The 27814-nt window shown below is 40.2% G+C and overlaps 1 protein-coding gene across 1 annotated transcript; it reads right to left on the bottom strand.

Moving 5' to 3' along the window:
- Positions 1–6249: 6249 nt before the first annotated feature.
- CREBL2 (cAMP responsive element binding protein like 2) lies at positions 6250–27757 on the bottom strand. The gene is made up of 4 exons (XM_037034000.1): positions 27438–27757; positions 15596–15793; positions 13473–13617; positions 6250–9217 (listed from the first exon to the last, which is right to left on the bottom strand). Exons 1-4 carry the CDS (start codon positions 27450–27452, stop codon positions 9213–9215), a joined length of 363 nt encoding a protein of 120 aa, XP_036889895.1. The 5' UTR covers positions 27453–27757; the 3' UTR covers positions 6250–9212.
- Positions 27758–27814: the final 57 nt, after the last annotated feature.

Here is a 27814-nt window from a genome sequence, read left to right on the forward strand (position 1 = left end):
AACACAAAGCATCTAAACATTGGAGGAAATTCCAAAATAATTAATACCTTTTACAGACGTGAAATCGCTAGTCAAAATATTATTTTAAACCCATTTTACAAAGGATATCATTTTCCAAAAAACCCTCAGACCACCAGCCTGGCAGAAGTGTCACCCACACTTAGAAGGGCCTCACTGTCTCGTTTCTGCTCCTGTCATCATTTGACTCTGAGAATTCATGAACCTTTTCATAGCACAGGAATGGGGGCCGTCCCTAAAAGTAAGTGTTCCTGTGCTCCTGGCAAGTAGGCGTTTAAATTTATTTTAGGTCCATTTCATTTCCTCAGACTCTATTTTAATTAAAAATTAATTTTTAAATTAAAAAAATTAATTTTAAATTAATTTTAGTTAATTTAATTTTTTGAGCCCCTACTTGGGGCCATTCTGAACTTTTTGCTCACCTGAGCACTTCTGTTCAAACGCTCTGTGTCTTTCTCAAAAGAAATCTCTTTAAAAGTATGTATTGCTTTAAAAACTCTCTCATCAGCCCTATCCAATTAGGGTTCACCTATAATTTGTAGAATGTGTATAAGTTCTGGGGGAAAGCAACGCTCAACAAATCCAGCTTAGTTCCGCTGGGCTCTGCAGTGATGCACACGTGTATCCGGTTTTAGGGTGATGAGGCAGGTCTGGAAGCCTGAGAACAATCTGGTTTTCAGCAAGCAGTCAATAAAGCAGTTTCAGCTGCTTGCCCACAAGAGCTAGGTATAGACATTAAATCTCCTTTCAGGGATTTCGAATGGATCTCCTCTATTCTGCTACCCTAACTGTATCATCCAAAGAACAATCTACTTAAGAAGACTGTTCTGCCTTGACCAGGTGGCCCCACTGGAGCGTTGTCCCCACGCACCAAAATGTGGTGGGTTGGATCCCCGGTCAGGGAGTGTGTGGAAGGCAACGGATCCATATTTCTCACGTTGATTTTTCCCCCTCTTTTTCTCCTTTCCTCTCTCCAAAAGCAATAAAAATATCCTCAGGTGAGGATTAAAACAAAATTTAAAAGATTATTTTCTGTTAGCTATGACCATGGCACAGATTTCTTGACGGCATAAAAGGAGATAGGAAGGGTTATGTGGCCAAGGGGGTGGGCAGCACAATGGTTGAAAAGGACAGATTTGTACTCTGTTCCTCAGGCTAGATTCATTTCAACTTCTGGGCTATCTGATGGGTGCTTTAAAAACTAGCACAAAATTCCAGTGGCATATGCAGCCCATAAAGTTTTTCTTTGCCCCAAATAGCATGATGGTCACTTTTAAGGGCTCTGGAACCAACGTAGGTGTTGAAGTTTAGGGTGTGCTTACCAACTGCTCAAGCCAGCAAGGCGCTCTCAGACCCTAGGTTCTTCATTTCTAAAATAGGGAAAGTAACAGTGTCCACCTGTACTAGGGTTCACCAGCCGAACAGTCGACAGGACGTAGTTGGATGATAGACAGATTATAGTATTTTAAGACATTGGCTCTTGCTATTGAGGGAGTTGGTTAGCTTGAAATCTAGAGGGCAGGCCAGCAGGAGTGAGTTCGCCTTCTTTGAGAAATCCCATTTCTGCTCCTAATGCCTTCGATGAATTGGATAAGGCCCACTCATATTATCAAAAATAATCTTTTTATTAAAGTCAGCTGATTGTAGATGCTAACCATATCTATAAAACAGCTTGATAGCAACACCTGTATTAGTGTTTGAATAAATGACTAGCCACTGTAGCCTAGTTGACTGTAAGACTAACCATCACACAACTTCATAGGATTGTTGTGGTAATAAAAGGAGCCCAAATCTATGTCATTCAGTGCATTAGCAAAGACCTGGGAAGCCCTCAGTAACTGGTATCTATTGTTATTTTAATTTGGTCATTGCTAACCCAATGAACTTTTCTATCTTCCAAATTACTTAGCACCTATTGCCATGTGCTAACTATAGTAGACACAGGTTTTGACTACCACTCTCAAATGTGTCATTGTTTTCCTTCTTTAGCTCACACTCTCACTCCTTTTTTTCTTTTTTTAGTTTTGCTAAGATTTTGCAGACTCAAGGTAGAAGGAACAATTAATTGGCAGCAGGAACTTGAATGAAAGGGATGGAGGTGGTAGAGCAACTTCTACTCACCATTCACCTCAAAGGAATTTTGCTTCTTGAAATATTTATTAAAAAGGAATGGTCTAGCCCTGGCTGGTGTAGCTCAGTGGATTGAGCACATGCTGCGAACCAAAGGGTCGCCAGTTTGATTCCCAGTCAGGGCACATGCCTGGGTTGCAGGCCAGGCCCCAAGTATGGGGTGTGCAAAAGGCAACCACACATTGATGTTTCTCTCCCTCTCTTTCTCCCCTTTCCCTACTCTCCAAAAGTAAATAAATAAAATCTTTAAAAAAATAAAATGTCATTTATTAAAAAAAAAAGGAATGATCTAAAATCGGGATACACAAAATACTTGAGAATTTAGACTTTAATCATCACTTTTCTGTTTGAATCCCCACTTATGCAGTAGAAAGAACTGATGGAGAAAACCAGTATTGACTGTTAATTTAACTATTCATTTTGGTAGACTATAAAAACCAGTGACATGGAACTTAAATAGTTCTTGGTTATAATTAATTAGAGGCACCTATATAGCTAAAACATGCAACAGTTGTGTATTTCAGTTAAACTATAAGTGAGCTATACCAACTAGAAACAGATCTAAGTGAAATCAAGGGAAACTGACGTGAAGTTGTTAAAAAAAAACTATTTGATAACTGGCGTGGAAGGGGACAGAAACACAGTGAAAACTCAAAGACTCAAACTATGAACACAAATATTGTAAGAAACTTTTACATGTGTTTTGAAGAAATATTTAAACTAAGAATGGTTTATGGCTTAAAAAAAAGAAAGACATAAGAATATGCTGTTTGAAAGACTTTCTGAATCATCCAGATAGTTTCTACAGAGGACTATTCAAGCTTCATGCAAAATTTGATGCAGATTCATTGCTCTACTCTCTTTGTCATTTTTAATGCAATGGTCACACAGTCCACACGCTCACTCGACAGTGTCTACTGTCCCCACTTCCTAGTACAGTGAAGTCATCATTGTTCATGCATGAGCATTCCAGTCCACTCTCCTTGGCTGCCTGGATACATGAATGCTGTGCAAACCATTCTTGCTTTATTAACAAAGGCTAGACTTTTTCCAGACAGACCACATCTTCTTTATCCAGCCATCCACTGATGGAAACTTAGGTTGTTTCCATATCTTGGCTATTGTAAAGAATGCTGCAAATGAGCACAGGGGTACACACATATAGTTGAAGGCTCTTTTCCGCAATACAGTAATCTCCCCTCACCAGTGTTTTCACCTTCTGAGGTTTCAGTTAGCCTTGGTCAAACACAACCTGAAAATATCAAATGGAAAATTGCAGAAACAAACAATCCATAAATTTTCAATTGCCTGCCAGTCTGAGTAGCTCGATGATTTCCATGTCACTGCTCCATCCCACCTGTTAGGCACTTAGTGAGTTGTCCCTTTATCAGCATTTCCATCCTGTATACACTCCCCGTCTGCCCATTATTTTAGCATCTAAGTTGTCAGGTAGACGCTGGCAGTATCGTAGTACTTGTGTTCCAGTAATCCTCCTTTTACTCATATTGACCTCAGCGCGCAAGAGCAGTGACGATGTCAATTCATATACGCCAAAGGGAAGCTGTCGGGGGCCTCCAGTAAGTGAAAGGGGAAAGTCCTCAACTGGATAAGGAAAGAAAATGTCCATATGCTGAGTAAAGAACAAATTTACCCACGAAATTGTGAAAAAGGAAAAAAGTATCATGCTAGTTTTGCTGTCCCACCCCATCAAAAGTTATGACTGTGGTGTGTGGTAAGTGCTTAGTGAAGATGGAAAAAGCATTAGTTTGTGGGTGGAGGATATGAACAGAAAAGGTATGCTGATTGACAGCAACGTGTTGGACCAGAAATAACGAAGCCTATACCAAGACTTCATTCAACAAGCAATCCCTGAAACAAATGACCACATTCACGTAACGTTTTATCACAGTGTATTGTCGTAATTGTCCCATTTTATCACTAGATACTGTTTTTAATCGTACTATGCCTAATTTGTAAGTTAAAATGTACCGTAAGTATCTATGCATAGGAATAAACAGATTGGATAGGGTTCAGCACTATCGTGATCTCAGGCATCCACTGGGGGTCTGGGTACCCCTCTCTGATGAGGGGGGACTACTGTACAACTGCAGTAATGAAAGGACTTGGGTATTAGTCACCAACCTTAAACATGAGGCCACAAGGGCTTTAGCTAGCCCAAATGAGTTTACTAGGGAATGGAGAAGGAATTTCAATCTGGGACAAATAAATTAGAGCAAACCACAGGCAAGTCGGAGGAGACAAAGGGATTCCAGCCAGCTTTTATTAGGTTTAGGAGGAAACTGGGAAGGGCTGTGGTAGTTCTTTACTGGCTACAAGAAGTCGGCAGCTTGTTGCCAGGTCTGAAGGAAATCTCTTTCTTCATACCAGGATCTGGGGGCTGCCGTGAGGGGTGTGCTCACGGTGCCGCTCCCTTCATGCCTTCCCAGCCCCATTTGGACCTAGGTTTCCTCTGTTCGTTTCCACATGGTGCACGGACAGACAGATCAATGACACAAAATGGAGTCCACCAATGGTTTTAAATACACTTCGAACTTTTAACCTGTGACTAAGGTTGCAGTTTAAGCCAGTGAAGAAAAAAAGCTGTATTTTAAAAACCGCGGTTGGGACAACTGTCTGGCCTTTTGGAAAGAATAGTTTCTTCCATTAAAACAAAAAAGCCCAACTCTTTCATTTGACGAAATTCTGGATGAGCAAAGATTTAAACATTCTACAAAGAAACTTTGAAATGCAAAAAGAAAATATAGTAAGTTAAATATATCAGAGTGGGGCTCTGACTGGTGTGGCTCAGTTGTCTGGGTGTCATCTTACACAGGGAAAGGTCCCCACACCTATCAGAGTCAGGGCACAGGCCTGGGTTGCAGGTTTGGTCCCGGTCCAGGCAGCGTGAGAGGTAATCGATTGATGTTTTTCTCCCTTTCATCCTCTCTCCCTTCTCCTCTCTCTAAAAACAAATAAATAAAATCTTAAAATAAATAAATAAACCAAAAAGTATGAGGTCCGTCTGGAAAAAGTCCAGCCATTGTTAATATAATGAGAATAGTTCACATGGCATCCATATAACCTGGCAGTCAAGGAGAGTGGACTAAAATGCTCATGTGTGAATAATGCTAACTTCACTGTACTAGTCAGTGGAGGGTGGTAGACGCCATTGAGTGGCATGCGTACTGTGTGGCCATCCACTCAAAATGATTGAGTGAATAGAGCAATGCATCTGCATCAGATTTTGTGTTAACCTTCAACACTCTTCCATGCACACTATTCGGATGATTCAGAAGGCTGCGCACAGCGCTATGGGCAGCTGGTGATTGGCAGTTTCATCACAACACCACGCCCACTCATGCATCACATTTGATGCAGAGCTTTTTGGAGACACATCAGATCACTCAGGTGACTCAGCCCGCACATAGCCCAGATGTGGTGCCCTGTGACTTCTGGCTTTCTCCCAAACGAAAATCACCTTTGAAAGGGAGGGGCTTTCAGACCATCAGTGAGATTCAGGAAAATACGAGGCAGCTGATGGCGACTGAGAGAACTGCGTGAGATCCCAAGGAGCTTACTTTGAAGGGGACTGAGGTGTCATTGTCCTAGGTGCAATGTTTCCTGTATCATGCATCTTCTTCAATTAATATCTCTACTTTTCACATTATAGGGCTGGATACCTTCTGGACAGGCCTGGTGTACCATTCTAGGGGTAGACATGGTACAGCTAAAAAGACTTTGGGAGTATGATACCTACAACAGTACATATTTAAATTCCAGCTCATTAAATAAATGCTTATTTTTAGTGAAAGTCTAACAATAGTGAAACCATTGTTAGAAGCATTTACATATGAAGGCACATGGGAATATTTTAACATGTTTCTTCACTATGTAAGAAGCAGTTTCTCATGACTCCAATTACTTACTCTATGGAAGTTACCCCCCCTTTCTTTATAGATGAGGAGACAAGCTAAGAGGTTAAATGATTCAAGGTGACTCAGAAAGTGGATCCAAGACCAGTTTTCTGCCTAAATCTCATACTCTCTTTAGTACTACATTCTTATACCTGTAAGTGTAATGAGAAACAGACAATTTGAGGTATCTCTGGTGAAGATATTTTATTTTTCATAAAAATATAATTGTACAATGCTCTTCAGAGAAAGAAAAATCCTTTCAATGCCCCCAAATACCATGTGGTTTAACAGTAATTTTCCACTCCCTTAAAACTAAATATATAATTGATCATAAGCAGCAACTGATTTCTTGGAAAAGGTAGCATTTATATTTCCCTTTATTTTAACTAAAGGCAAGTCAAATTAGACCTATACTTTTGTAATAAGCCAAATTAAATCTATTATAATCCAAAAATGATAAAAGAAAATGCTAAATGGTAAAGCTGATAAATACTGCCAATTAGCTGGTAAATTCGGATATGACTTTGCTGCAATAGGACAGATTCAGACTGGAATACAATAGAAAGAGTTTAGATAAAATAGAAAAAAATTTAAGAACTTCAACCATATCCTAAAACTTGACCTGGTCAAACTTATTCCACATCATGTTCATTTGCTCTAATATATGGCAGGTCTGTGCTACATTAATGGCGGATTATAACTGGGCTAAATACACACAGTTCCCCCCTTGCCTTCCTTTCTCTGGGTTAAGAAGAAAACATTACTGTCACTCAGAGAGCAAAGAGAGCAGCATTGGCCCCGGGAGACTGAGCTCACTGGTCCTCACCCTCTTCCGTTCTCCCTCAGCCTGCCAGGACAGGTAAGTGAGAGATGCTGGGATTTCAGTACGCTGATCCTGAACTGAAATGGGGAAAGAAACTGGCTGTTTTAATCAGCGACATTTATGGACATGCTTCAAGTGGCCAAAGCGTGCAGTGAGCACAACACTCAAAGCAATCACATTCCTTCCTAAAACCAACGTGCTTTCTCTTGGTTTTGATCTACTGCAAAAACCAAACAGATAGGTTTTGAGCAGAGGACAAAGTCACTGCTCTTGTAAAGATGCTGGGGGTGGGGGATATAGCTCAGATAAATAACCCTGTAATTTAAAATTATAAAAAAGGAAGAAATACTTCAAGCACAATGGAGACATTACATTGAAGAGCCACATTCATTTTGGAATGTTTGCTTTGAAAACCACTCTTCTGGGGAATTCAAGAGGTACTAAACATAGTAACATACAATACATCTTGGGCTGTTTTGCAAAATAAAAAATATACATTGAGTAGACCAGAAGGCAAAACAGACCCATTACAATCTGAACGCTACATTTAAAACGCTGAAATTCTGAAGGCCTAAATATTAATAAGCCTTTATCTGTATTTGTTATCCTAAAAAGACATTAAATACTCTTATCCCCCCATCCACCAAAACACAGAGAGACCCAACAGTCTGGGCTAGTGGTATATCAGTAGTCACGCAGGACTGGACTAGAGATCTGCATTTGCAACCTAAGCACAGGAGGCACTTTGCTCAAATGCATAGCTTAAGAGAAAGGCTTGGGAAAGTACCTTGTAATCTGAAACTACGAGGTCCATCCCATGTTCCACCTCACGGACAGTGTATTATATGATGCCTCCTCAAAAACTACCATTTCATAACAGAACGTATTTTGTTTGGAAGTCAAATATTTGCTTCATTAGAGCCAAGGACCACTTATAATTTAGCAGCAACAGGGAACATATCTCCTGATTTAACTATAGAAAGAAAAGGATGGAGTCTCAAAGGGGAAGTCAAAAGGCTCCCGGGGTCTATTTTAGTGTATCATACTATGAGCTGGATTCCTCAACCATCGTGCCACGGGGAGGCCAGGAAGAGAGGAAACACAGTGGCAGTGAGGACCGGAAAGGACCACTCGGCCCTCTGCACCGCCCTGCTGTGGTGCTGTGCCCAACTCTAGCTCCAGTGTTTCACTCCGGAGTGGGGGCATGGCCGCGGATGAACCAGACGCACACCTACAGTGTGTTTCTTTCTGGCTCAGAACACATTCAGAGGGAAGCACGTGTCAGGAAAGAAACTAAGTGTTCTGGTTACAGCTATAGCCATTAGATCTATCAGCAATTTGTTAATTTTAATCCAGGTCTCCTGAGGCAGAAACTCAATCTCAGCAGCTAAAGCTATTCTATTTTCTTTAGAAAAATTTTCCTGGTTGACTGCCCAAGGAAATGTGTGTGAAAACTCAATCCTGTCCTCCCCACATACACACACAGACATAGGATAGAAACACAGAGACACACACACTTCAGGTTGGCAAGGTGATGTACACTGCTGAAATGCCTAAAATATTATTTCTTGCTCAAAAATAAAATTTGACTGATAATTCTCCAAATATGAACTGGGCCCTAGCCAATTTTTGTAAGTACAGTTTGAGAGGACAGCAACAAAAGTTCCAAATAAAGGCTGTCTTGAGGGCTTTCCTGATAGATACTGTTCACCAGTACATTATTTAAAACAGGCATGTCATTATGGATTATAAAAATAGAAATGTATCTATTCACAGCTTATGCTGGAATGGCTCACAGGAGAAATCATGGTTCATGCAGAAAACAGACGTTACTCAAGTAAATATAAAGAAATAAGATTAGGTCCATAAAGGCCAAGAACTTAGTCAGTACTCAGCCCATTTGGTTTCTCTTTGTAGGGCAATCAAAAACATGACAGGATGTGACACCTAAACATACATACACATACAATTACATGGACAGAATATAAATTAACCAATAAAGCAAGGTGGGGTTAAGGTGCAAAAATACAATCTTTACCCATTTTTCTCTAGGCATATGTTTTCAAGCATTGCAACACATTAAATGCCACGGGTGGCGATACCAACCAGGACAGGTCTTGAATGTTTGCAAATTTTCTAAGTGTTAAAAGTTAAAGCAAAATCCTTTGAGATCTATGATCATACATTTGGTAGAAACTGCAGATTTACAGAGATGACTATGGAGCAGTAGGTTGTAAATGGAGCCAAGAAGTATAATCTTGTCCATTCATCCTTCACAGGAATCAGGATATTGACTTCAATCACTGACTTATCATTTTATACGATCTTCACCCTGAAAAATAAATCGAAGTTACCAATGTAAGAATGTTTTTAAGATCAACAAAATTTGGTTAGTGTGTTTTAAAATGCAGCTGACTGGTTTGGGTAAATCCCTCCCATTGATCTACCAACAGCAACCAAGGCTCAACTATGAGAGGAGGGTGTACTCAGCCCACATGAAAGGCACACCTCAAGTACCCAGCTTGGGTGATAGGGGAGGCTGTGCCACTGGACCCTACAGGATACCTACTACATTAGGCCACACTACCAATACAGGGAGTCATAGCAGCTCTACCTAATACATAGAAACAAACACAGGGAGGCTGCCAAAATGAAGAGACAAAGAAACATGGCCCAAATGAAAGAACAGAGCAAAACTCCAGAGAAAGAACTAAACAAAATGGAGATAAGCAATCTATCAGATGCAGAGTTCAACACACCAGTTACAAGGATGCTCAAGGAGATTAGTGAGGACCTCAACAGAATAAAACAGACCCAGGGATACACTAATTGAAACAAAAAACAATTTATAGGGAAACACAGTAGAGTTAATGAAGCCAAGAATCAAACCAATGACTTGGAACATAATGAAGCAAAAAACAATCAATCAGAACAAGAAGAATACAAATGAATCCAAAAAAATGAGGATAGTGTAAGCAGCCCCTGGGACAACTTCAAGTGTTCCAACATTCACATCATAGGGGTACCAGAGGTAGAGAGAAAGATCAAGACACTAGAAATCTGTTTGAAAAAACAGTGAAAGAAAACTTCCTTAATTTGGTGAAGGAAATATACATACAAGTCCAGGAAGCACAGAGAGTCCCAAACAAGATGGATGCAAAGAGGTCCACTCTAAGACACATCATAATTAAAATGCCAGAGGTTAAAGATGAAGAGAGAATCTTAAAAGCAGAAAGAGAAAAGTAGTTATCTACAGGGGAGCTCCCATAAGATTGTCAGCTGATTTCTCGAAAGAATCTTTGCGGGCTAGAAGGGATTAGCAAGAAATAGTCAAAGTGACGAAAGCAGGGACCTACAGCCAAGACTGCTCTACCCAGCAAAGATATCACTTAAAATCGAAGGACAGATAAAAAACTTCCCAGACAAGGAAAAAAAAGAAATTCATCATCACCAAACCATTACTATATGAAATGTTAAAGGGACTTATTTAAGAAAAAGAAGAAGGTCAAAACTATGAACAATAAAATGGAAAAGAATACAAATCTATCAACAATTGAATTTGAAAAACAAACTAAGCAAACAAGAACAGAGACAGAATCATGGATACAGAGAGCTTTTTTAAGGTTGCCAGATAGGAGGGGTGTATTTGGGAATGGGTGAAGAAGTGGAGGGATTAGGAAGTACAAACAGGTAGCTACAGAATAGCTACAGGGATGTAAAGTACAGTATGGGAAATGGAGTAGCCAAAAAACTTACTTGTGTGATGCGTGGACATGAACAATGGTGTGGGGACTGCCTGAGGAAGTGGGGCTGCTTAGTGGAACAGGGCAAAGGGGGACAAGATCAGGATAACTGTAATAGCATAATCAATAAAATATAAATAAAAAATAAAGTTTGGTATCTACAGGAAGGCTATTTTAAAATACTGACTGAAAAAAGACTGAGCTGATTTTAGTTCAATTTAGATTAAGCAAATGTTATCTAATCCTTCAATTTTGTAATTTTTTAAAAGATGAAAGTTTATAACATTTCCTTATAACCATTTCGAGTGCTCCCAAATCAATCACAATGATAAAGAAATCGATGACATGAGATCTTCATTCTACAGTCATGGTCTCCTTAACAAATGGTGTTGGGACAACTGGATATTCACACGCAAAAGAATTTGACTTCTACCTCATACCATATAGAAAAACCAACTCAAAATGGATCAGTGACCTGAATGTAAGAACTAAAACTAAAATCTATTAGAAAAAAATAAGAGTAAATAAATCTTTATGACCTTGTATTTTGCAATGGGCTATTGGATGTGGCATGTTAAGGCATGAATAACAACAGCAAAAAATAGATAGCCCTGGCCAGGTGGCTCAGCTGGTTGGAGCGTTATCTCATACACTGAAGCGTTGAGGATTCAATTCTTGGTCTGGGCACATACCTAGGTTGCAGGTTTGATCCGTGGTCGGGGCAGGTGCAGGAGGCAACTGATCAATATTTCTCTTAATGTTTGTTTCTCACATCTATGTTTTCTCTCTCTCCCTTACTTGTTCTCTAAAATCAACAATCATATTGATTTAATCCTCAGATGAGGATTAAAAGAGAAAGAAAGAAAAATAGATAAACTGGACTTCCTTAAAATTAAAATCTCTTGTTCACCAAAGGATACTGTCAAGAAACAGCCCTGGCTAGTGTGGCTCAATGGATTGAGCATTGGCCTGCCGACGGAAAGAAACAGAAAAGACAACCTACAGAATGGGAGAAATATCTAAAAATCATATATTTGAAAAAGGTCTAGAATCTAGATATATAAAGTACTCATACAACTCAACCATATAATGAAAAATAACTCAATTAAAACATGGGCAAGAGATTTAAGAAAGACATTTCTTCAAAGAAGATATACACATGACAAACAAGCACATATATGAAAAGATGCTCAACATCATTAGTCATTAGGGAAATGCAAATGAAAACCACAACCAGCCCTGGCCAGGTAGCTAAGTTACTTAGAACATCATCCTGATAAAACAAAGTGTGTTCAATCTCCAGTCAGGGCACATACAAGAATCAACCAATGAATGCATAAATAAGGGGAACAACAAATTGACCTTTCTCTTTCTCTTTCTCTCTAAACTGAAGATCAATTACTTTTAAAAAAGTTTTTTGGGTGCCTCAGATGGTGTGGCTCAGTGGATTGAGTACCTGCCTGGGAATTAAAGGGTCACTGGTTCGATTCCCAGTCAAGGTACATGCCTGGGTTGCAGGCCAGGTCCCCAGTAGGGGGCACAAAAGAGGCTACCACACATTGATGTTTCTCTCCCTTTCTTTCTCCCTCCCTTCTCCTCTGTCTAAAAAATAAATAAAACCTTTCAAAAAACTTTTTGGTTTAAAAAAGCACAACCAGATACCACTTCACATCTACTAGGAAACCTACAGTTTTTAAAAACAGAAAATAAAAAGTGTTGACAAGATGTAGAGAAAAAAAGGGAAGTTTCCTATTTGCTGGTGGGAGTGTAAACTATTTCAGCCACTGTGGAAAACAGTTTGTGGTTTCCGTACAAGTTAAATATAGAATTACCAGATGACCCAGCAATTTCACTTCTAGGATATACCCCAAAGAACTGAAACAGTCACTCTAACACACACTTCTACACGCATGTTCACAGCAGCACTGTTCACAATAGCCAACAGGCAGAAACAAAAATCCATCAATGGATGAATGGGTAAACAAGTTGTTGTATCGATACACAATGGAATATTACGCAGTCATAAAATAAAGTACTGATACATGTTACAATGTAGATAAACCTTGAAAATATTATGCTTAGTGAAAGAAACCAGACACAAAAAGTCACACACTGTATGACCCATTCATGTGAAATATCCACATTAGGTAAAGCCATAGAGACACGAAGCAGATTCATAGGGCTGGAGGGAGGGGATAATAGTGAGTAACTACTTACTGAATTTAGGGTTTTCTTTTGAGATAAAGGTGGTGATTTACAACATTTTAAATATAAGGAATGTCTGAATTGTTACTTTAAAATGGTTGATTTTATGTTATGTAAATTTCACCTTAATAAGAAAATTCTTTACAGTGATAGGCTATACACGATAGATACAAGAGATTATACACAATCTCTATAAAAGATAGGGCCTGGGCTAGGTGAGGACCTTGCACAGCGTACCTACCCTTCTGCTATTTCTTTGTCTATTAAAAAAAGTTAATTCCTGAACACAATTATTGGACGAATTACTTAAATATTTAAGTGAAAATACTTTGTAAATTATAAGTCAAAATACAAATAAAAGGTATTATTATTAATAACTAGACTGGTATACTTCCATTTATGGACTTGGACAACTTAATTAACAAATCTTCCATAAATTTATCACTTGCTCTTCATAGACCTCATATACAATGCATTTCAATTTTTTAGAATCTAACCATTTCACAGTATACTACAAACAGCATTGCCATTTTATTTATTGAAAGATATGCAGAGGGAAAAAAAGTCACAAAGAAAGTGGTCAGTAGAAATCCTACTTTAAGACAGTCCTGTCTTAAACCATCCATGTACTGTACTCACAGGAATTGCTGTTAGCGTCTGTTTTCCCAGCTTTCATGTGCCTGTTTAAGTTCTGCTGAGATCTGCTCTGCTCCTCTCCAGTGAGCAGGGCCTTTATTTCAGAAGGGATTTTTCCTTGGTCCATTGCCATACACCACTGCTTGTACTGAAATATTTAAAATATATTTAAGTAATATTTTACTAGGCTGAGTTCAGAAACCACTGGTAGAAATGCTAGATATAAGGACTCCCATGCTCAGAGGTCAAATCGGCAGCTGGAAATCCCACCCTCCACTGTCTTTCCTATTGCTGACCCAGGAAGGGGATGAGGCCTGCTACCTTCCACAAGAGGGTGAAACTGCTAGTCAGTCTTCTGGTGATGCACTGCAGTATCGCTCGGGTTACAAAGGTCCCTCTGGTTGTAGGAATGTCTTTCCATAGTGTGCCACTAACTAGAATTCATCTCTTTTGGCCAATGCTCACATTACTATTTCTATTCCTAAAATAAATATTTTTATGATTCCTTTTTCTCTTTCATTCATTCATTAAACTTCTACTTTCTACCTGAGTGTGTACTATGGACTCTGGGGTATACAAAGATTAATCAGTTGAAAGATTATGTCCTCAACTGCAGAAGGTTAGAAATAATTTATATTGGGTTGGCTAAAAAGTTCGCTTGTTTTTTTCCCCATAAGATGGCTCTAGTAGTGCTTAGTTATCTTTAACTTCATTTAAAACAATTTTGTTAGATTGTCTTGTAACAGATGTCATATCAGTGTGCATTTAAAAAACTTATCAAAATTGGTGAATTTTTATGTAGCCATTTAATATTGAAGATGGAAGATAATACACGTTATTGGCATATTATGCTTTATTATTTCAAGAAAGAAAAAAATGCTACTGAAATGCAAAAAAGGACTTGTTCAGTGTTTATGGAGAAGCTGCTGTGACTGACTGAACATGTCAGAAGTGGTTTGTGAAGTTTCGTGCTGGAGATTCCTCACTCGGTGACGCTCCACGGTCAGGCAGACCAGCTGAAGTCGATGGGATCAAACTGAGAGCAATCAGTGCTATACCATGCAGGAGATAGCATACATATGCAAAATAGCCAAATCAATAAAATTACTGGTAAAAGGGAAATATCTGCCTTTCAGTTTACAGAAAAAGCTAAACAGACTTTTTGACCAACCCAATCACATAAGTAAAATTTAATATACTAAAAAAAAATCTACTGAATAGTGTATTTCTGAACTCTCTTTATGCCCCAACCTTACTTTCTTGCCTTCTACAAAGTGGTGGTAGCCTGTTCTAGCTTTGTCATGATCACAGTAGTACTATCTCTCTCTTCTCCAACCTGTCACCTCCTCCCTGAGCTCACAGTAATGGGGCTTTAATTCTCTTTTATCTGTTCTCTTTTACACTTCTACAGTCACTACCCAAAATATGAATGAAGAGCCCTGGCTGGTGTGGCTCAGTGGATTGAGCACAGGCCTTCGAACCAAAGGGTTGCTGGTTCAATTCCGAGTCAGGGCACGTGCCTGGGTTGTGTACTAGGTCCCCAGTAGGGAGCACATGAGAGGTAACCCTACACTGACACTTCTCTCCCTCTCTTCCTCCTTCCCTTCCTCTGTCTCTAAAAGTAAATAAATAAAATCTTTAAAAAAACCCAAAATCTGAATGAATAAATGAAAGCATAAAACATGCCAAATAAATAAATGTTTAAACACAAATGATACCATAATACTCATAGTTATATTGCTATTTCTACTTAGCAATGTATTATAAATGTTTTCCTACATCAATAAATATATAGGTGCTCTGTGATTTTTCCTGGGTGTAAAGTAGTCCAATATATGAATGTAGTATAATTTATTTAACCAATCCCCTATTGTACATTTGGGTTATTTTCCATTTTTCTATGATAAACCACCCCTCAGTGAAATAGTCATGTACATTCCACTCCCACCAGCAGTCTGTGAAGATGCCTATTTGCCCACATACTGGCTGACCAATTGGCCAATGACTATTCTTTCCCATGTTCGTGAACTGGATAGGTGAAAACTGGTTCCTTCACGTTTTAACGTACATCTCTTTGGGAAGCAGAGGTTGATTTTTTTCATGCATTTATTGACAGGCTTTCTTACCATCTCCAGTTCCTCTCTGAGGGCACATATGGCTCTTTCCCGACTGGACACCAATTCTTCCAAGTACTGGTACCTCAGTTTCTTTCGGGCCCGGCATTCTCTTGCACTCTGCCGGCTCCTCTCAAGCTTCGCCTTCAGGTCAATTTTGGCTGGCTTTCGGCCACGTTTGCCGGGCTTCTTCACTTTGCCCCCGACCACCTTCAGCAAGAGAGAGAAGACAAACTTTTTTTTCTCTTAGTGTTGTGCCTACGAAGGTGACCATGGTTGCTTATTAGCAAGGAACGCATTTACAAATAATAAATTAATAAAGGCTCTGGTACTCAAAAAGCACAATCCCATCAAATGCCTCATGAGGCTCTGCTTCGTGACTTTTTTCTGGTACTTCTGATACCATGAATGTGAGAGAAGAAATAATGTAAGCTTTCATTATTTTTTCAATAATAAAAGTTAAATAGTTTAATAGTAAACTTATAAACTATATGTAGCTGGATAACAAAAACCTAAATGAATACCAAATTTTTATTGACTTGTGAAAATAATAAGTTAAAAAAAGCAATATTCAAAATTGTAAGTTCAGTATGATCTCAACGTTACAAAACAACACAAAGAAGAAAGGATGTTAACAGAAGTTTAATGAGGATTTCTCTGATAGACGTGATTATATGTATCTTCTTTTCTCCTGTATTTGTTATGATTTTTAAATTTTTACAATTAGAAAAATATAAAATTTATATGTAAAATTATGTATACATAAAAACAAATATGTATCCTAAGCAATATGGCTATAAATTCCCTCTTCAAATTTGTTGAAACACAAAAGCTCAAAGAAACACACAGGAAGTCCCTGAAATTTTCAGGATAATTCTTTCCTGCCTTTAGAAGCCTATAATTATAACCCTAGACTGTCTCAGGAGATTCCCACCTGTTACTCATTTACCTGCATAGGCACAATGTTTTGGTGACTGGCAAAGTAATTTAATCTTGTTCATTATTTAGCTTTGGAACCTCCCCAAGTTCTTATACAACATATAATTATGACATACAGCTGATGAATTTTTACATACATGAAACAGAACTTACATATCAAATAAGTTTTCTTCAAAGCAGTCACTGTTAAGGGGGAGGGGGTACATTTATTCCAGTGAACAAGCACTTTTGGAAAGTGCTTCAGGAGCCAATTTCTTACAAGCCACAACACAATATGCCTTTAGAGCTACATTATTTTAGAGCAATACATATTTCTTTAAATTTCCAAACAACTGGAGTATCCACTTGGTTTATCTGATAAGGTTCTGAATGATGTCCAGTTCTTTCTGAAAACTACCCTCAGAGAACAAAAATGCCAGTGTACTGAAAAAGGAACACTGCTTTGGCTTTAAAGGATGTTCTAAAAGACAAACACAGGCATATCATTAGAGTAAGTACAGAGACCTTTCCACAGGTAACAAAACTCAAAGGATCAATATTCATTTGGCTAGAAAAACGCTCATTTGTTGGTTTGTTTTGTTTGAAATCACTATTAATATCATATACCGACAATGCCCAGTAGTACCCTACGAAGATCAGATCGTTACTAAGCATAATGGTCAGGTCAAGAAAACCCCACTTTAAATGTGGATCTGCCACCTTTCCCAGACCCTGAATCATTACACGCTGGCTAACCACCACATCCAGCATTTTACAGGATGGCTCTCCAATGAAACTGAATACTCCAAGGGAAAAAAATCTTTCCTTCCCACCACCATCTTAAAAGCTGGCGGATTCAGTATCACTCCTAAATTAGTTTCAAGTTTTCAAAACTTGTCCTTTAGAGCTTTTCTATTCTGCATCATTCCAATATAATCATGTACACCTCAGGAAATTTTCCTTCTATATCAATATTTGACTAGCTATTCCAGGACGGCTAATTAATCCAAATAGTACTATGGGCTAAATTTTAAATTACATTTACATCACATCAATTGCATAATTTCAATAAAATGTTTTGAAATCACCCTACGTTAAAACAAAGTACATTTGCTTTGCTACAGTTTTTAAAAAGGAAATATACTTACAGCATAAACTCATGTCTATAGTGAAACAAATGGTAATCACATCTATTCTTTATGTAGTAAAATGGTAATCACATCTATTCTTTATGTAGTAAAATCACACGACACTATAATCCAACACCTCACAGATTGCTGCTTTTAACTACTACAAAACTGGCTGCTTTCGAAAAGCACAATCATAAAAATTAAACAAAAGTTATAATCCTTTGTTTAGTTTACATGGTAGCAAAATATTTAAACTGGAACTGTTTTATTCCCTTTTCACTAGAAAGGCATATAAAGGAGCCCGGGGCTCCTATACTTCATGCTGTCTCCTGCAACATTACATGGAAAGCCACGTAACCGCCACATCTCAAGCCTAACTTTCCCCCAGGAATCTCTGGCTTTCGGTCCCAGCTAACATCTGCTTAGTGCACCAGTTTTCAAGGGTCAAGCACATCACAGGGTTATCGTAAACTTTAAGTAGAACAAGGTGTGACAGAACCTTGTAAAAAAAAAAAAAAAAAGGGTTATCCAAATGTAGAACCATACTAGTTGCTAACTACAGTAGTTAACTGAACTTTATATATTCCGTAAGCCGTAAAGATTGGGATGGATAGGGGAAGTTCGTAAGAAACTAGGAACCAGAAACTAAAACTGAAATTAACCCCACAAATTCCTTAAATATCTCTGGGCCAAAAATCATTCTTACCTATGTTTTATAAAATTTTCACAAACTCAGTGATAACTACATTGTCCCCTTGCTCTTTCCTACCTCCTCTGAGAGTAAGGTTTTTTTCTCATCTGTATTTTTTATGATTTTTAAATGGTTTCTAATTTATGTGTTGAAAAAGGCCGGGAACTAAAACGAAACTACTGGATTCAGCCGAGAGAGTTCCCGATCATTCTAAACGGAACCCTTACAGAGAAAGACAGAATAATCTGCCAAGGCCTGAGTGCGGGGAGCACAGGCCTCCGGGTCACCAGGCTTCCCTCCTGCAGGAGGAGGCATGACTGCAGTCGCGTGCTCGCCAGGGGCTTATCAGAATGAGGAAGCCTCCAGTGTCCAGATTAAATACTATCCCGAAGGCTCTTGGACCATTTTAGTCTAGCTTTTTAGGTACAAAGAACAACAATTTAAATTCAGAGTTAAATCAAGGCGTGCGGGGGGAACAAGGCCTTGAGTTAGGCCCTCCACATGTGGTCTATTAGTTCACATCACCTCAGGGGAAGTAGACTCTATTTTCCTCATCTATTTCAGGTAAATGGGAAATATTAACTCCTTTATTCAACAATCATTTACTGAACACCCACTATGCCCCAAACACTGTAAAACTCTGGGAATATTGATACAGGACCTTACTTTCAATGCATTTAGACTCGTGAAACATAGCAGACATGAAAGAAACAACAACATTATAAAGGGCAGGATAACTGTATACACAGGAGTGCTGGTGGTGGACACACACACACAGATATGCACAGTGATCTCTTTATTTAACAGATGACAACATTTCAGTCCACAGATTCTCAGTGTCAGAGAAGGGTCTGGATCCAAGTCCCCTATCTGCACTGTAGCAACTCACCAGGTAACTCACTCTCACCAAGCATGACTGTTCCCCTCCAGGTTCTTAGGTAACGCTCATTCACTTGAACATACATATAATTCCATCAAAAGGCTCTACCTACAACTGACAGGTGTTTTATGTGCACTGCTATATCAATGCTATATAGCCATTCATTTAATCCAACTCACTGCGGCATTAGGCACCTGATGGAAGGCAACGGTGAGGTTAAGTAACAACCTTTTTCATTTTATGCTTCCTTAAAAATTTCGTCCACTGTTATGACTCTCCACTCCCACTCACTGCAGGCATGCCAATTTATTCCTTTATAAAATCTCTGGTTTAGCTCTTCCTCTCTAGTCCTACTCACAGATTATTATAGTAAACTCCCAGTGGGTCTCCCTACCATCTAGAGGTGCCAAAGTGAACCTTTCTTTCTAGCTTCTTACTACTGTATTTGTACTTCAGGTTATCTTTCTTCAGTGTAAAACAGTAATTCCTGGTCATTACAGAAAGGATAGACTTCAATGGCCCTTTGGCCGAGTCACTCTCCAGCTCAAGGGAAGATCTGTGTGGCTCAGCACTGCTTCCTACGTCACCACAACCAGTGTATTAATAGTTTCCTGTGGCTGCTGCAACAATGACCACAAGGTGGCTTAAAACAACACACATCTATTCTCTCTCCTCTGGAGGAACGAGGTTGTGGCACACAGCTGCACTCCCTCTGGAGGCCTAGGGGAGAATCCACCCTTCCTTTCTTCCAGGTTCTGGGGCTGCCAGTATTCCTTAATCTGTGGCCACATTAATCCAATCTCTGCCTCTGTGGTCACTCTGTCTACACATCTGTCAAATCTCCCTCTGCCTCACTCTTATGAGGACACTTGTCATTAGACTTAGGGCCCACTCAGATAATCCAGGATAAATTCTTCCTCTCAAAACCCTTCACTTAATCACAGCATTTTGCCACACAAGGCAATAGTCACAGGTTCCAGACGTGGATACAGGTTTTTAGGGGCCACCAGTCTGCCCACAACATCCAGGTTCCCTCTCACCCAGCCATGCTTCTCTTCCATCATTCCCAACAGGCAGCCTCCTTATCAAGTTAGGTCAGTATCCCAGGGACCCCATCCTGTGCAGTCCTGCCTATTTCTCAGCATTTCTCTAAATGTTCCTTCTCCATTCCGCCACCACTCAAAGGGCAAATATTATGCCCCCTTCGGTTAGAATCAGCTTTAGCCCTCTCTATTTGAAGCCATGCTGTGCCCTTTATTGTTTTCCAGATTTTTGTAACATACAGTTAATATCATACTGAGTCTATATGTTCTATTTTTTTTATCCAGTGCTCACAGATTTAATTTCTAGCTCTTCCAGTAACGAGAGTTCCTCAGGCACAGAAGCTATGTTTTCTGCTACTTCTACAACCCTCATTGTATCCAGCCCAGGACCAGGCATTTATTAAAAGACTGAACAGTGAATGAATAAATACAAAGAAAATTAGCAATATTTTAAAACTGACTTGTTGATATCACTACCGACAACTTACAGAAATACGTTTTAAAAAGTCTCCCTATAAGGGACACAAAATCTGAAAAACCAATTAAGGACTCTTACTCTGTTACCACTCTTGTACTTATTTACATCCTAATGCTCGAATTCTTAAGACAACTCATACAAGTTTCCACTTGTTAAGTTTAAGAGAATTAGCGCATTTACACGAAGGGGTAGCATCAGCCCCAGCTAAAAAGGAAAACAGCAGGAAGGCTTGTTTCACTTTTCTTTTAAAAACATAAAGTGGAAAGTTGTCTCCAGCTGACTAAAGAAAAAATGAGGTAGATATATGTGCGGCCCAGGCACTGCTCTTTACCACTTGAAAGAATCAAAACAAGTCGCTGCATTTTCATTTGGTGCCAGGGCTCCCATAACTTCCTTCCCAGCTGTGGGTTAGACTTTTTCTCCTAGTTATCAGATCTTCAGAAAGAGACAAAGTCTAACCATCTCTTCCTGCGGCCAACCTTTCTGCCAGCTTTTCTAGTCAACAGGAGGAACAAGATGAAGTAGGCAGCTCTGAAGGGAGAGCTGACTTCTGCCTCTCCCCCTCCCAGCCATTACCGTTGGAAGCTAATGGAAGCTAAGTGTAACACTAGCTATATGTGTAGCATTGCCTGAAACTCGTAAGAACTGTGTAAGAGTGGTCTATGCCTTCTTTGGTCTTCAATGGTCTTTGCCTTCTTTCCCATCTTTCTCAACTGCTACATTTTGGCTTCTGCCCTACCACTCTACTGAAACTTTTCTTGCTAGGTTCAAAAATCTTCTATTTTCCAAGTACAATGGATACTTTTTCACTACTTACTTTACTTGATTTTTTTTAATAGCATTTCATATTATAGACTAAGTCCCCTCTTTAAATTCTCTTCTCCCTTAGGTGGCATAACAGCCTCTGTTTTTCTGGTTCTTCTGTATCACTAATCTTTCTTTTTCAGTTTATTTTGCCAAGTCCTATTCCTCATCCTCTTCCGATCATTTTAGGGTTTTCCAGGATTCTGTCTCTTTAGCTACCTTCTGTCCACCTTCTTCCCTCTGGAAGGATTTATGCATGCTGCATTAACCACAGCCTACATTATAACAGGCTCTAAAATGGTCTTCTGTTCAGGTCTTTCTTCTGAGCAAGCTAACGAAGCTAGGGTGGAGTCAGAAAGGACTAGCATTTACTGAGAATCCATTATGTACTAAAAGTTCTTTTGGTATGGAATCACATATATAGTGCATTTAATTTTCACAATAACTTTGGTTTTATTAACACACTCAACTTACAGATGAAGAAATTCAGTTCTAAAGAGATGAAATAATCTGTCCAAAATCATAGTAGCTTGAAAGGGATAGAAATGAGATCTGAACTCTGGTTATATGCCCGAATCAATGTTCTTTCCTAACTAGACCATCTACCTCTAATCTTGACCCAGTTCCTTCATCTTTACCCTCCTTAATCCATTCTCCATATAGCTATTAGTATTTCTGTATGAAAATACAAATCTGATGTTGTCACCTCTGCTTTAAGATCCCTCAATGGCTCCCCAGTATCTATGGCCTTCGTTTTCAAACTTCAGTAAGCATATGAGCCACTCAACTGGGGAGCCTATTAAAATTAAGATAAAAATTCCAAGGCCCTGTTCCCAAAGAGTCTGATTCAGCAGGTGTCTTCTTTATTTCACACACTGAAAAATACCAACCCAAATTTCTTAGCTAAACTTGCCAGGCCCTGATAACCTTTCAATGCATATCTCTGCCCACACTTGTGCCTTATGCTCACGCTCAGGATAGTCAGCCAACTACAGCCCTGCTGGCAAGCCAAACCAGCCTGTTGCTTGTTCTGGTAAATAAAGTTTTATTGAAATGCAGCCACACCCACTCATTACAATCTCACTGTGGTTGCTTTTGCTCTCCAGTGGCAGAGTTGAGTAATTGCAACAGAGATCATATGGTCAATGAATACTTACTACCCGGACTTTGGCAGAAAATTTGCCAATTCCTGCTCTGGCTGGTACCAAAATACATATTTTCCAATGCAGTATGCTTTAGTACAGGGCATTCCCTCTCCCCCATTTTCTGCGGGACTCCTATTCTTCCTTATACAAATTCATTCCTACTGTGTGAACCCATGTCTGACATACCCAGACAGTTAGGTATTCATTCTAGTGCCCCTCAAACCACTTTGCCTCTATCGTCCTCATTTCTTACCTTGCTATAGTGTAATTATTTTTCTATGTGTCTGCCTAGCCCACTGAAAGGTAAGCTTCTGAGAAAATTTTACTTATTTATCTTCAGAGGGAAGGGGAAGGAGAGAAGGAGAGAAACATCAATGTATAGTTGCCTCTCATGAGTCCCCCATTGGGAACTGGTCTGCAACCCAGGCATGTGCCCTGACTGGGAATCAAACTGCGATCGTGTGGTTTGCAGGCCCTCACTCAATCCACTGAGCTACACCAGCCAGGGCAAAACTTATAAAATCTTATTGATCTTTGTATCTCTACTACCTAGCACAATGCCTGGTACATACTTGGTTTCCAACAAATGTCTGCTGAGTGAATAAATAAACTTTTCTGCAAACAAAGAGCAAAATATGATTTAAATTTGAATTTTAATTGATTTGTGTAGTATTAAAATTTGCACCTTTGGGTTAAACTATCTGTAAACGCACCCAAGTTAAAATGCACATGTAACCTAGATAAGAAAGGAAGGCACATTAAAACATTAACATCTACTGACAGACATTTATTTATGAGATGAGCTGGATCTCAGGCCCTAGTCTTGTGGAAAGTAGTGATAAAGCAGGACAGAAAAAGCAGACAACGTCTGGGCTCTGTGGTTCTGCCAAAGAGGGCAGCTCCACCTGCAGCGAAGGATGGCTAAGAGGCCAACAGGAGCAACGTCAGGGGCAAAGGACAGCTCTGGGAAAGTGGGGCAGATTTTTTTGGCCAACTTAAAATTCTTGTGACAACCAGCACTACTCAGAACAAGGGAATAGAAGATAAGAACTGGTTGTCTCACCTAGGAAAGGTGTAAGAAACCTCATTTTCAGATAACCATGTGTTATATGTGTGGAAAGGAAGTATGGAAGCGAACAGCTGCCCATATTAACATACAGTGACCAGCAGCTGGCCCAGGCTCTCATCAGTCCCTCAGCTGGAACTTGATGCCCTGTCAGACTGGGCAATAACGTACAGTGGTCTTCTACCAGCTCAGAGTCTGCAGCAGGAACACATCCAGTCTAGGATATTTCAATTTATTTATTCACTTATTCAATAAACATAAAAGTCAAATATAAAATGAGAACCTCTGTCTATGATTGAAGCCTCTGAAAAATAACACTTCACAATTTTCTCTGTAACTGAATACAGCAGGTCGGGGAGAAAAGGCTTTCATAAGAATAAGCACTTTTTCCTACAGGTGGACATGTAGGTAGGCTCAGGAAACTACCTTTCTCACATAACCTAATGGTTTGGGGCCCAGCATAAGTTCATTTCACATCCCATCTCACTTCCCATTTTGGGGCACAAGTAGGAGCACAGGGAAGTAGTGTAGAAATAAACAGAATCACAAATGTTATGCAACAGTACACACTTAAGAATTACTAAAATGTGCATGTCAGGTGCCTTCTACACTGTGTGAAGAACCAAGGAAGTCACTGCTAGGAATATAATACTAATGACATTTCTGAGTGCCTACTATGTGTCAGAATCTGCACTTCATGCAGTATCTCCAGTCCTCAACAAAGCCTGTGAAGAAGATACTAACCTCTTAGCAAACAGGATGGAAGGCCAGGAAGGTTAAATAATTTAGCCAAGATTTGTTCCTTCCCAAGTAAGCCAGTGGAGATCTACTCAGTATTTGAACCCTGCTACTTAGCTGTTTCCCAAGAACGCACTTGTAGATATCCAGTGTAGTTCTTGCTCCGCCCCCCGCCGCCCCCATATGCTATTATCTATACTCTGGCTAGTTGGCTCAAAGAAGCACAAAGATTAATAAAGCCCAAATACTTTCTCCACAGCGTCAGGGCTTTCTCCGTAACGTCATTTTGTCCCAGTTCAATTCAATCACTATTAACAATTTAGTACTCTATGCTGTATCAGGCACAATCCTACACACCTAGGAGGCAAAGCTACATTCACATTCAAATCTGTCCTGCTCTGACTCCTGGAAGCTAGATGGCAGAATGCGGAGAGCCTTTGGCAAACTCATTCATTGCCACTGATGAAAACAATTCAGGATACAGAATCTTTATAAAGGGTGGTCCTCACATTATCATCATCTATTTTTCAACCTGCTCCTTCAAATACTCCCTTCTCCTCTGTCATTGCTGCTCCTGCTCACTTCCTGCTCTTCCTGCTGCCCTGGCCTTGCTGTAGCTGTCAGTCAGCCATCCTTGGTGCTCTCACCAGTACAGCTGCCGAACTTCCAAGCCCCAACCCTTACCTTCCTTTATACGGGGGAAACTGGGACCCGAGACTCCATCGCCCACAGATAATGTGGGGGAGAAGTGCGTTTGTGTATGAGTACGTATGTATGTATGCATGTATTACAACAGGGGCGTCAAACTCATTTTCAACAGGGGCCACATCAGCCTCGCAGTTGCCTTCAAAGGGCCAAATGTAATTTCAACTCCTTGACAGTTAAGGAGTAGTTATATTTATACAGTCCTAAAATTATTTTGGCCCTTTGAAGGCAACTGCGAGGCTGATGTGGCCCCGGGGTGAAAATGAGTTTGTCACCCCTGTACTAGAAGGACAATACAATTTTGCTGGACTCTAACAACGGAGCACAGAAAAAGGCAGGACTGGGCGCTGCCAAAGCCTTACTCGTGGGCCGTTTCTCACTACCTGGCTGCTGACAGCAGTCCAGTCCTGCTGTGCCTGTCATTTAGAAATAACTCACCCAAAACTACAACAGGTAGACAGGGTGAAAGTAGTGTATTCACAGAGGCACTATTCACCCACAGACAACTACAGCAGACTTTATTTTCCACAATTATTAAGGATTTAAGAAACTGGTGGTTTCTAAAATCTTTCAGAAAACAAAGAATCAATGAAAAATGAAACTGAATTTATTTTGCATACCTGTGGACCCTATAGGAAGTAATTTATGAACAGTCTACCCCCCAAATTTAACTTCACCCTGTTAGGCAAAGCAGTAAAATTTTATCCCCCCCAATACAGTTTGCTAGTTTTAGAAATAACTTCTCTGTGATTTTATAGGTAAGTAAAATAACCCCAAAACTTATGTCTTATTCTTGGACTTAACTGAGATTATTGAAGAGTTTCTGAAAGTTATTAAGTATTTCAAAGATGTGAAAAAGGAAACAACTGAAAATAACATAGAATATTCTGTAAGAGTCTCAAATTAAGAAAATGAAAAAAACTACGTTATTTTGGCATTCTTAAACAGCCATAACACTATTTTCTGGATAAGATAAAAGATATAGTATGCAGATTTAATTTAAAAATTAACACTGAGAGATCAAACTAGCAAAGACTTTTTCAAAGTTACTTTCTGATTTTTCTGGAAAAATTTAAGGACTCCCTGTGTCTGTTTTAGAAATACCACTTCCTATCCAGAGGGCTTTGCTACTTCACAAGCAGACTGTTTCTCCAGGGAGGCGCAATTCCAGAGCACTGTGTGAGGCTTTCCCACCTATCACTCATCTCAGTCTCCTGCCGGATCAGGAGGAGGAGATTATGCAGAATGACACGGGCAGTAGGGAGCAGCTGTAAATCTTTTCAACCACTGATGATGGGCAAAGCAAAAACTTAACGGCAGCAAAGTGTGACTGGGTATCTGGAGGGGGACAAGGGCACCCCAAACAAACAAACAATAAAGCTATCTCCAGCAGCATGCTGAAGACTGTGGAAAGTAAAACCTCTAGATAGCCTTGAGAAGGAGCAATTTCCACTTCAAAAGTTGGCAAATGCTTAAAGTCTGATGATCAATAAACTGACCGTCCCTATCCTCACGAAGTAATGCTAAACACTAATGTAGCTAGACATAAAGACAGAAACAGGTTGTACAAATGAATTAAACAATGAACATTGACTGCTACCTTATAATCACAGGGATAAGTGGTTTAGATAAAGGGGGTGATGGATCATTAAGGTAGATTAACAAGAAAGAATTCACTATTTTTCTTAGAGAAGTCTTTCCAGAGGAGGTTAGATTCCAGACTCTGGACGAATAGCAACAGGAGCTTAGCAGAGTGTTCCAACCAACCACAGGAAAATAGTTCAGAGGGGGAGTGAACTGATTATATGAATGGGGCATTGAGTAAGGGAACAGGAGAGAAGAAAGGGGAACAGTCAAGGGAAATAGGGCTGGTTCACGATGCCCTAGTTAAGGTCACCAAACTACAGAAAGGCTGGGAGGGGCGGGGGGAGGGCAAAAAGAAAAAGCAAAGTAATTTCTTCACTTATCTCGGTAGGCAAGTCAAGAACTAGGGTTTGCACTTCCTGGAAAAGCTGACACGCAGGCTTGCCTTGGGAGTGAAAATTTCCCAGGGGAGAGGGCCCTTCTTGGAACAACGCAGCCCTGTGTTCCCTGGATTCCTGGCTAGGTGCCCTGGGGTAATAAGTGAAGGCGCGGGGATGTCTAAGGCAGGTGTTTCCTGGGTGTCCGCGTGGACCACAGTGCTGAGGATCAACGGCGGGACCAGCACTTAGCGACGAGCAGGCGGCAGCTGCGAGTGCAAACCACAGGACTTACCTTACTGTCATCCATCGCGGCAGACAGGCCAGCCTGGCTAGGCGCTCCCTCCCCCAGCCCTCCCCGGCTCCGCGGGCCTGGCCCGGCCCGGCCCGGCCCCTGCCCCGGGGGAAGAAGGGGATATGGTTCTGACTGCCTCTTCCTCTCGCCTAACAGTTCGCTTCCCTGATGCCACAATCACTGAGACCAGGGACCAGTTCAGGAATGGCAGAGCGGACCCTGGAGGCGGCCCAAAACGCCTCCCTTCCGCGCCACCGCCCCCTCCTCCCCCTCCATGACAATCCGGGTGTGTTTACAGACGCCGAGGAGAGCAGCGGGGAGGGGAGGGTGGGAGGGACTGCTGCGCGCGGAGTGGCCCCTCCGGCTTCCGTAGCACC

Source organism: Sturnira hondurensis, unplaced genomic scaffold (assembly GCF_014824575.4).
Source record: "Sturnira hondurensis isolate 20B ecotype Veracruz unplaced genomic scaffold, ASM1482457v3 Scaffold0021795, whole genome shotgun sequence".
Lineage (NCBI taxonomy): Eukaryota > Metazoa > Chordata > Mammalia > Chiroptera > Phyllostomidae > Sturnira > Sturnira hondurensis.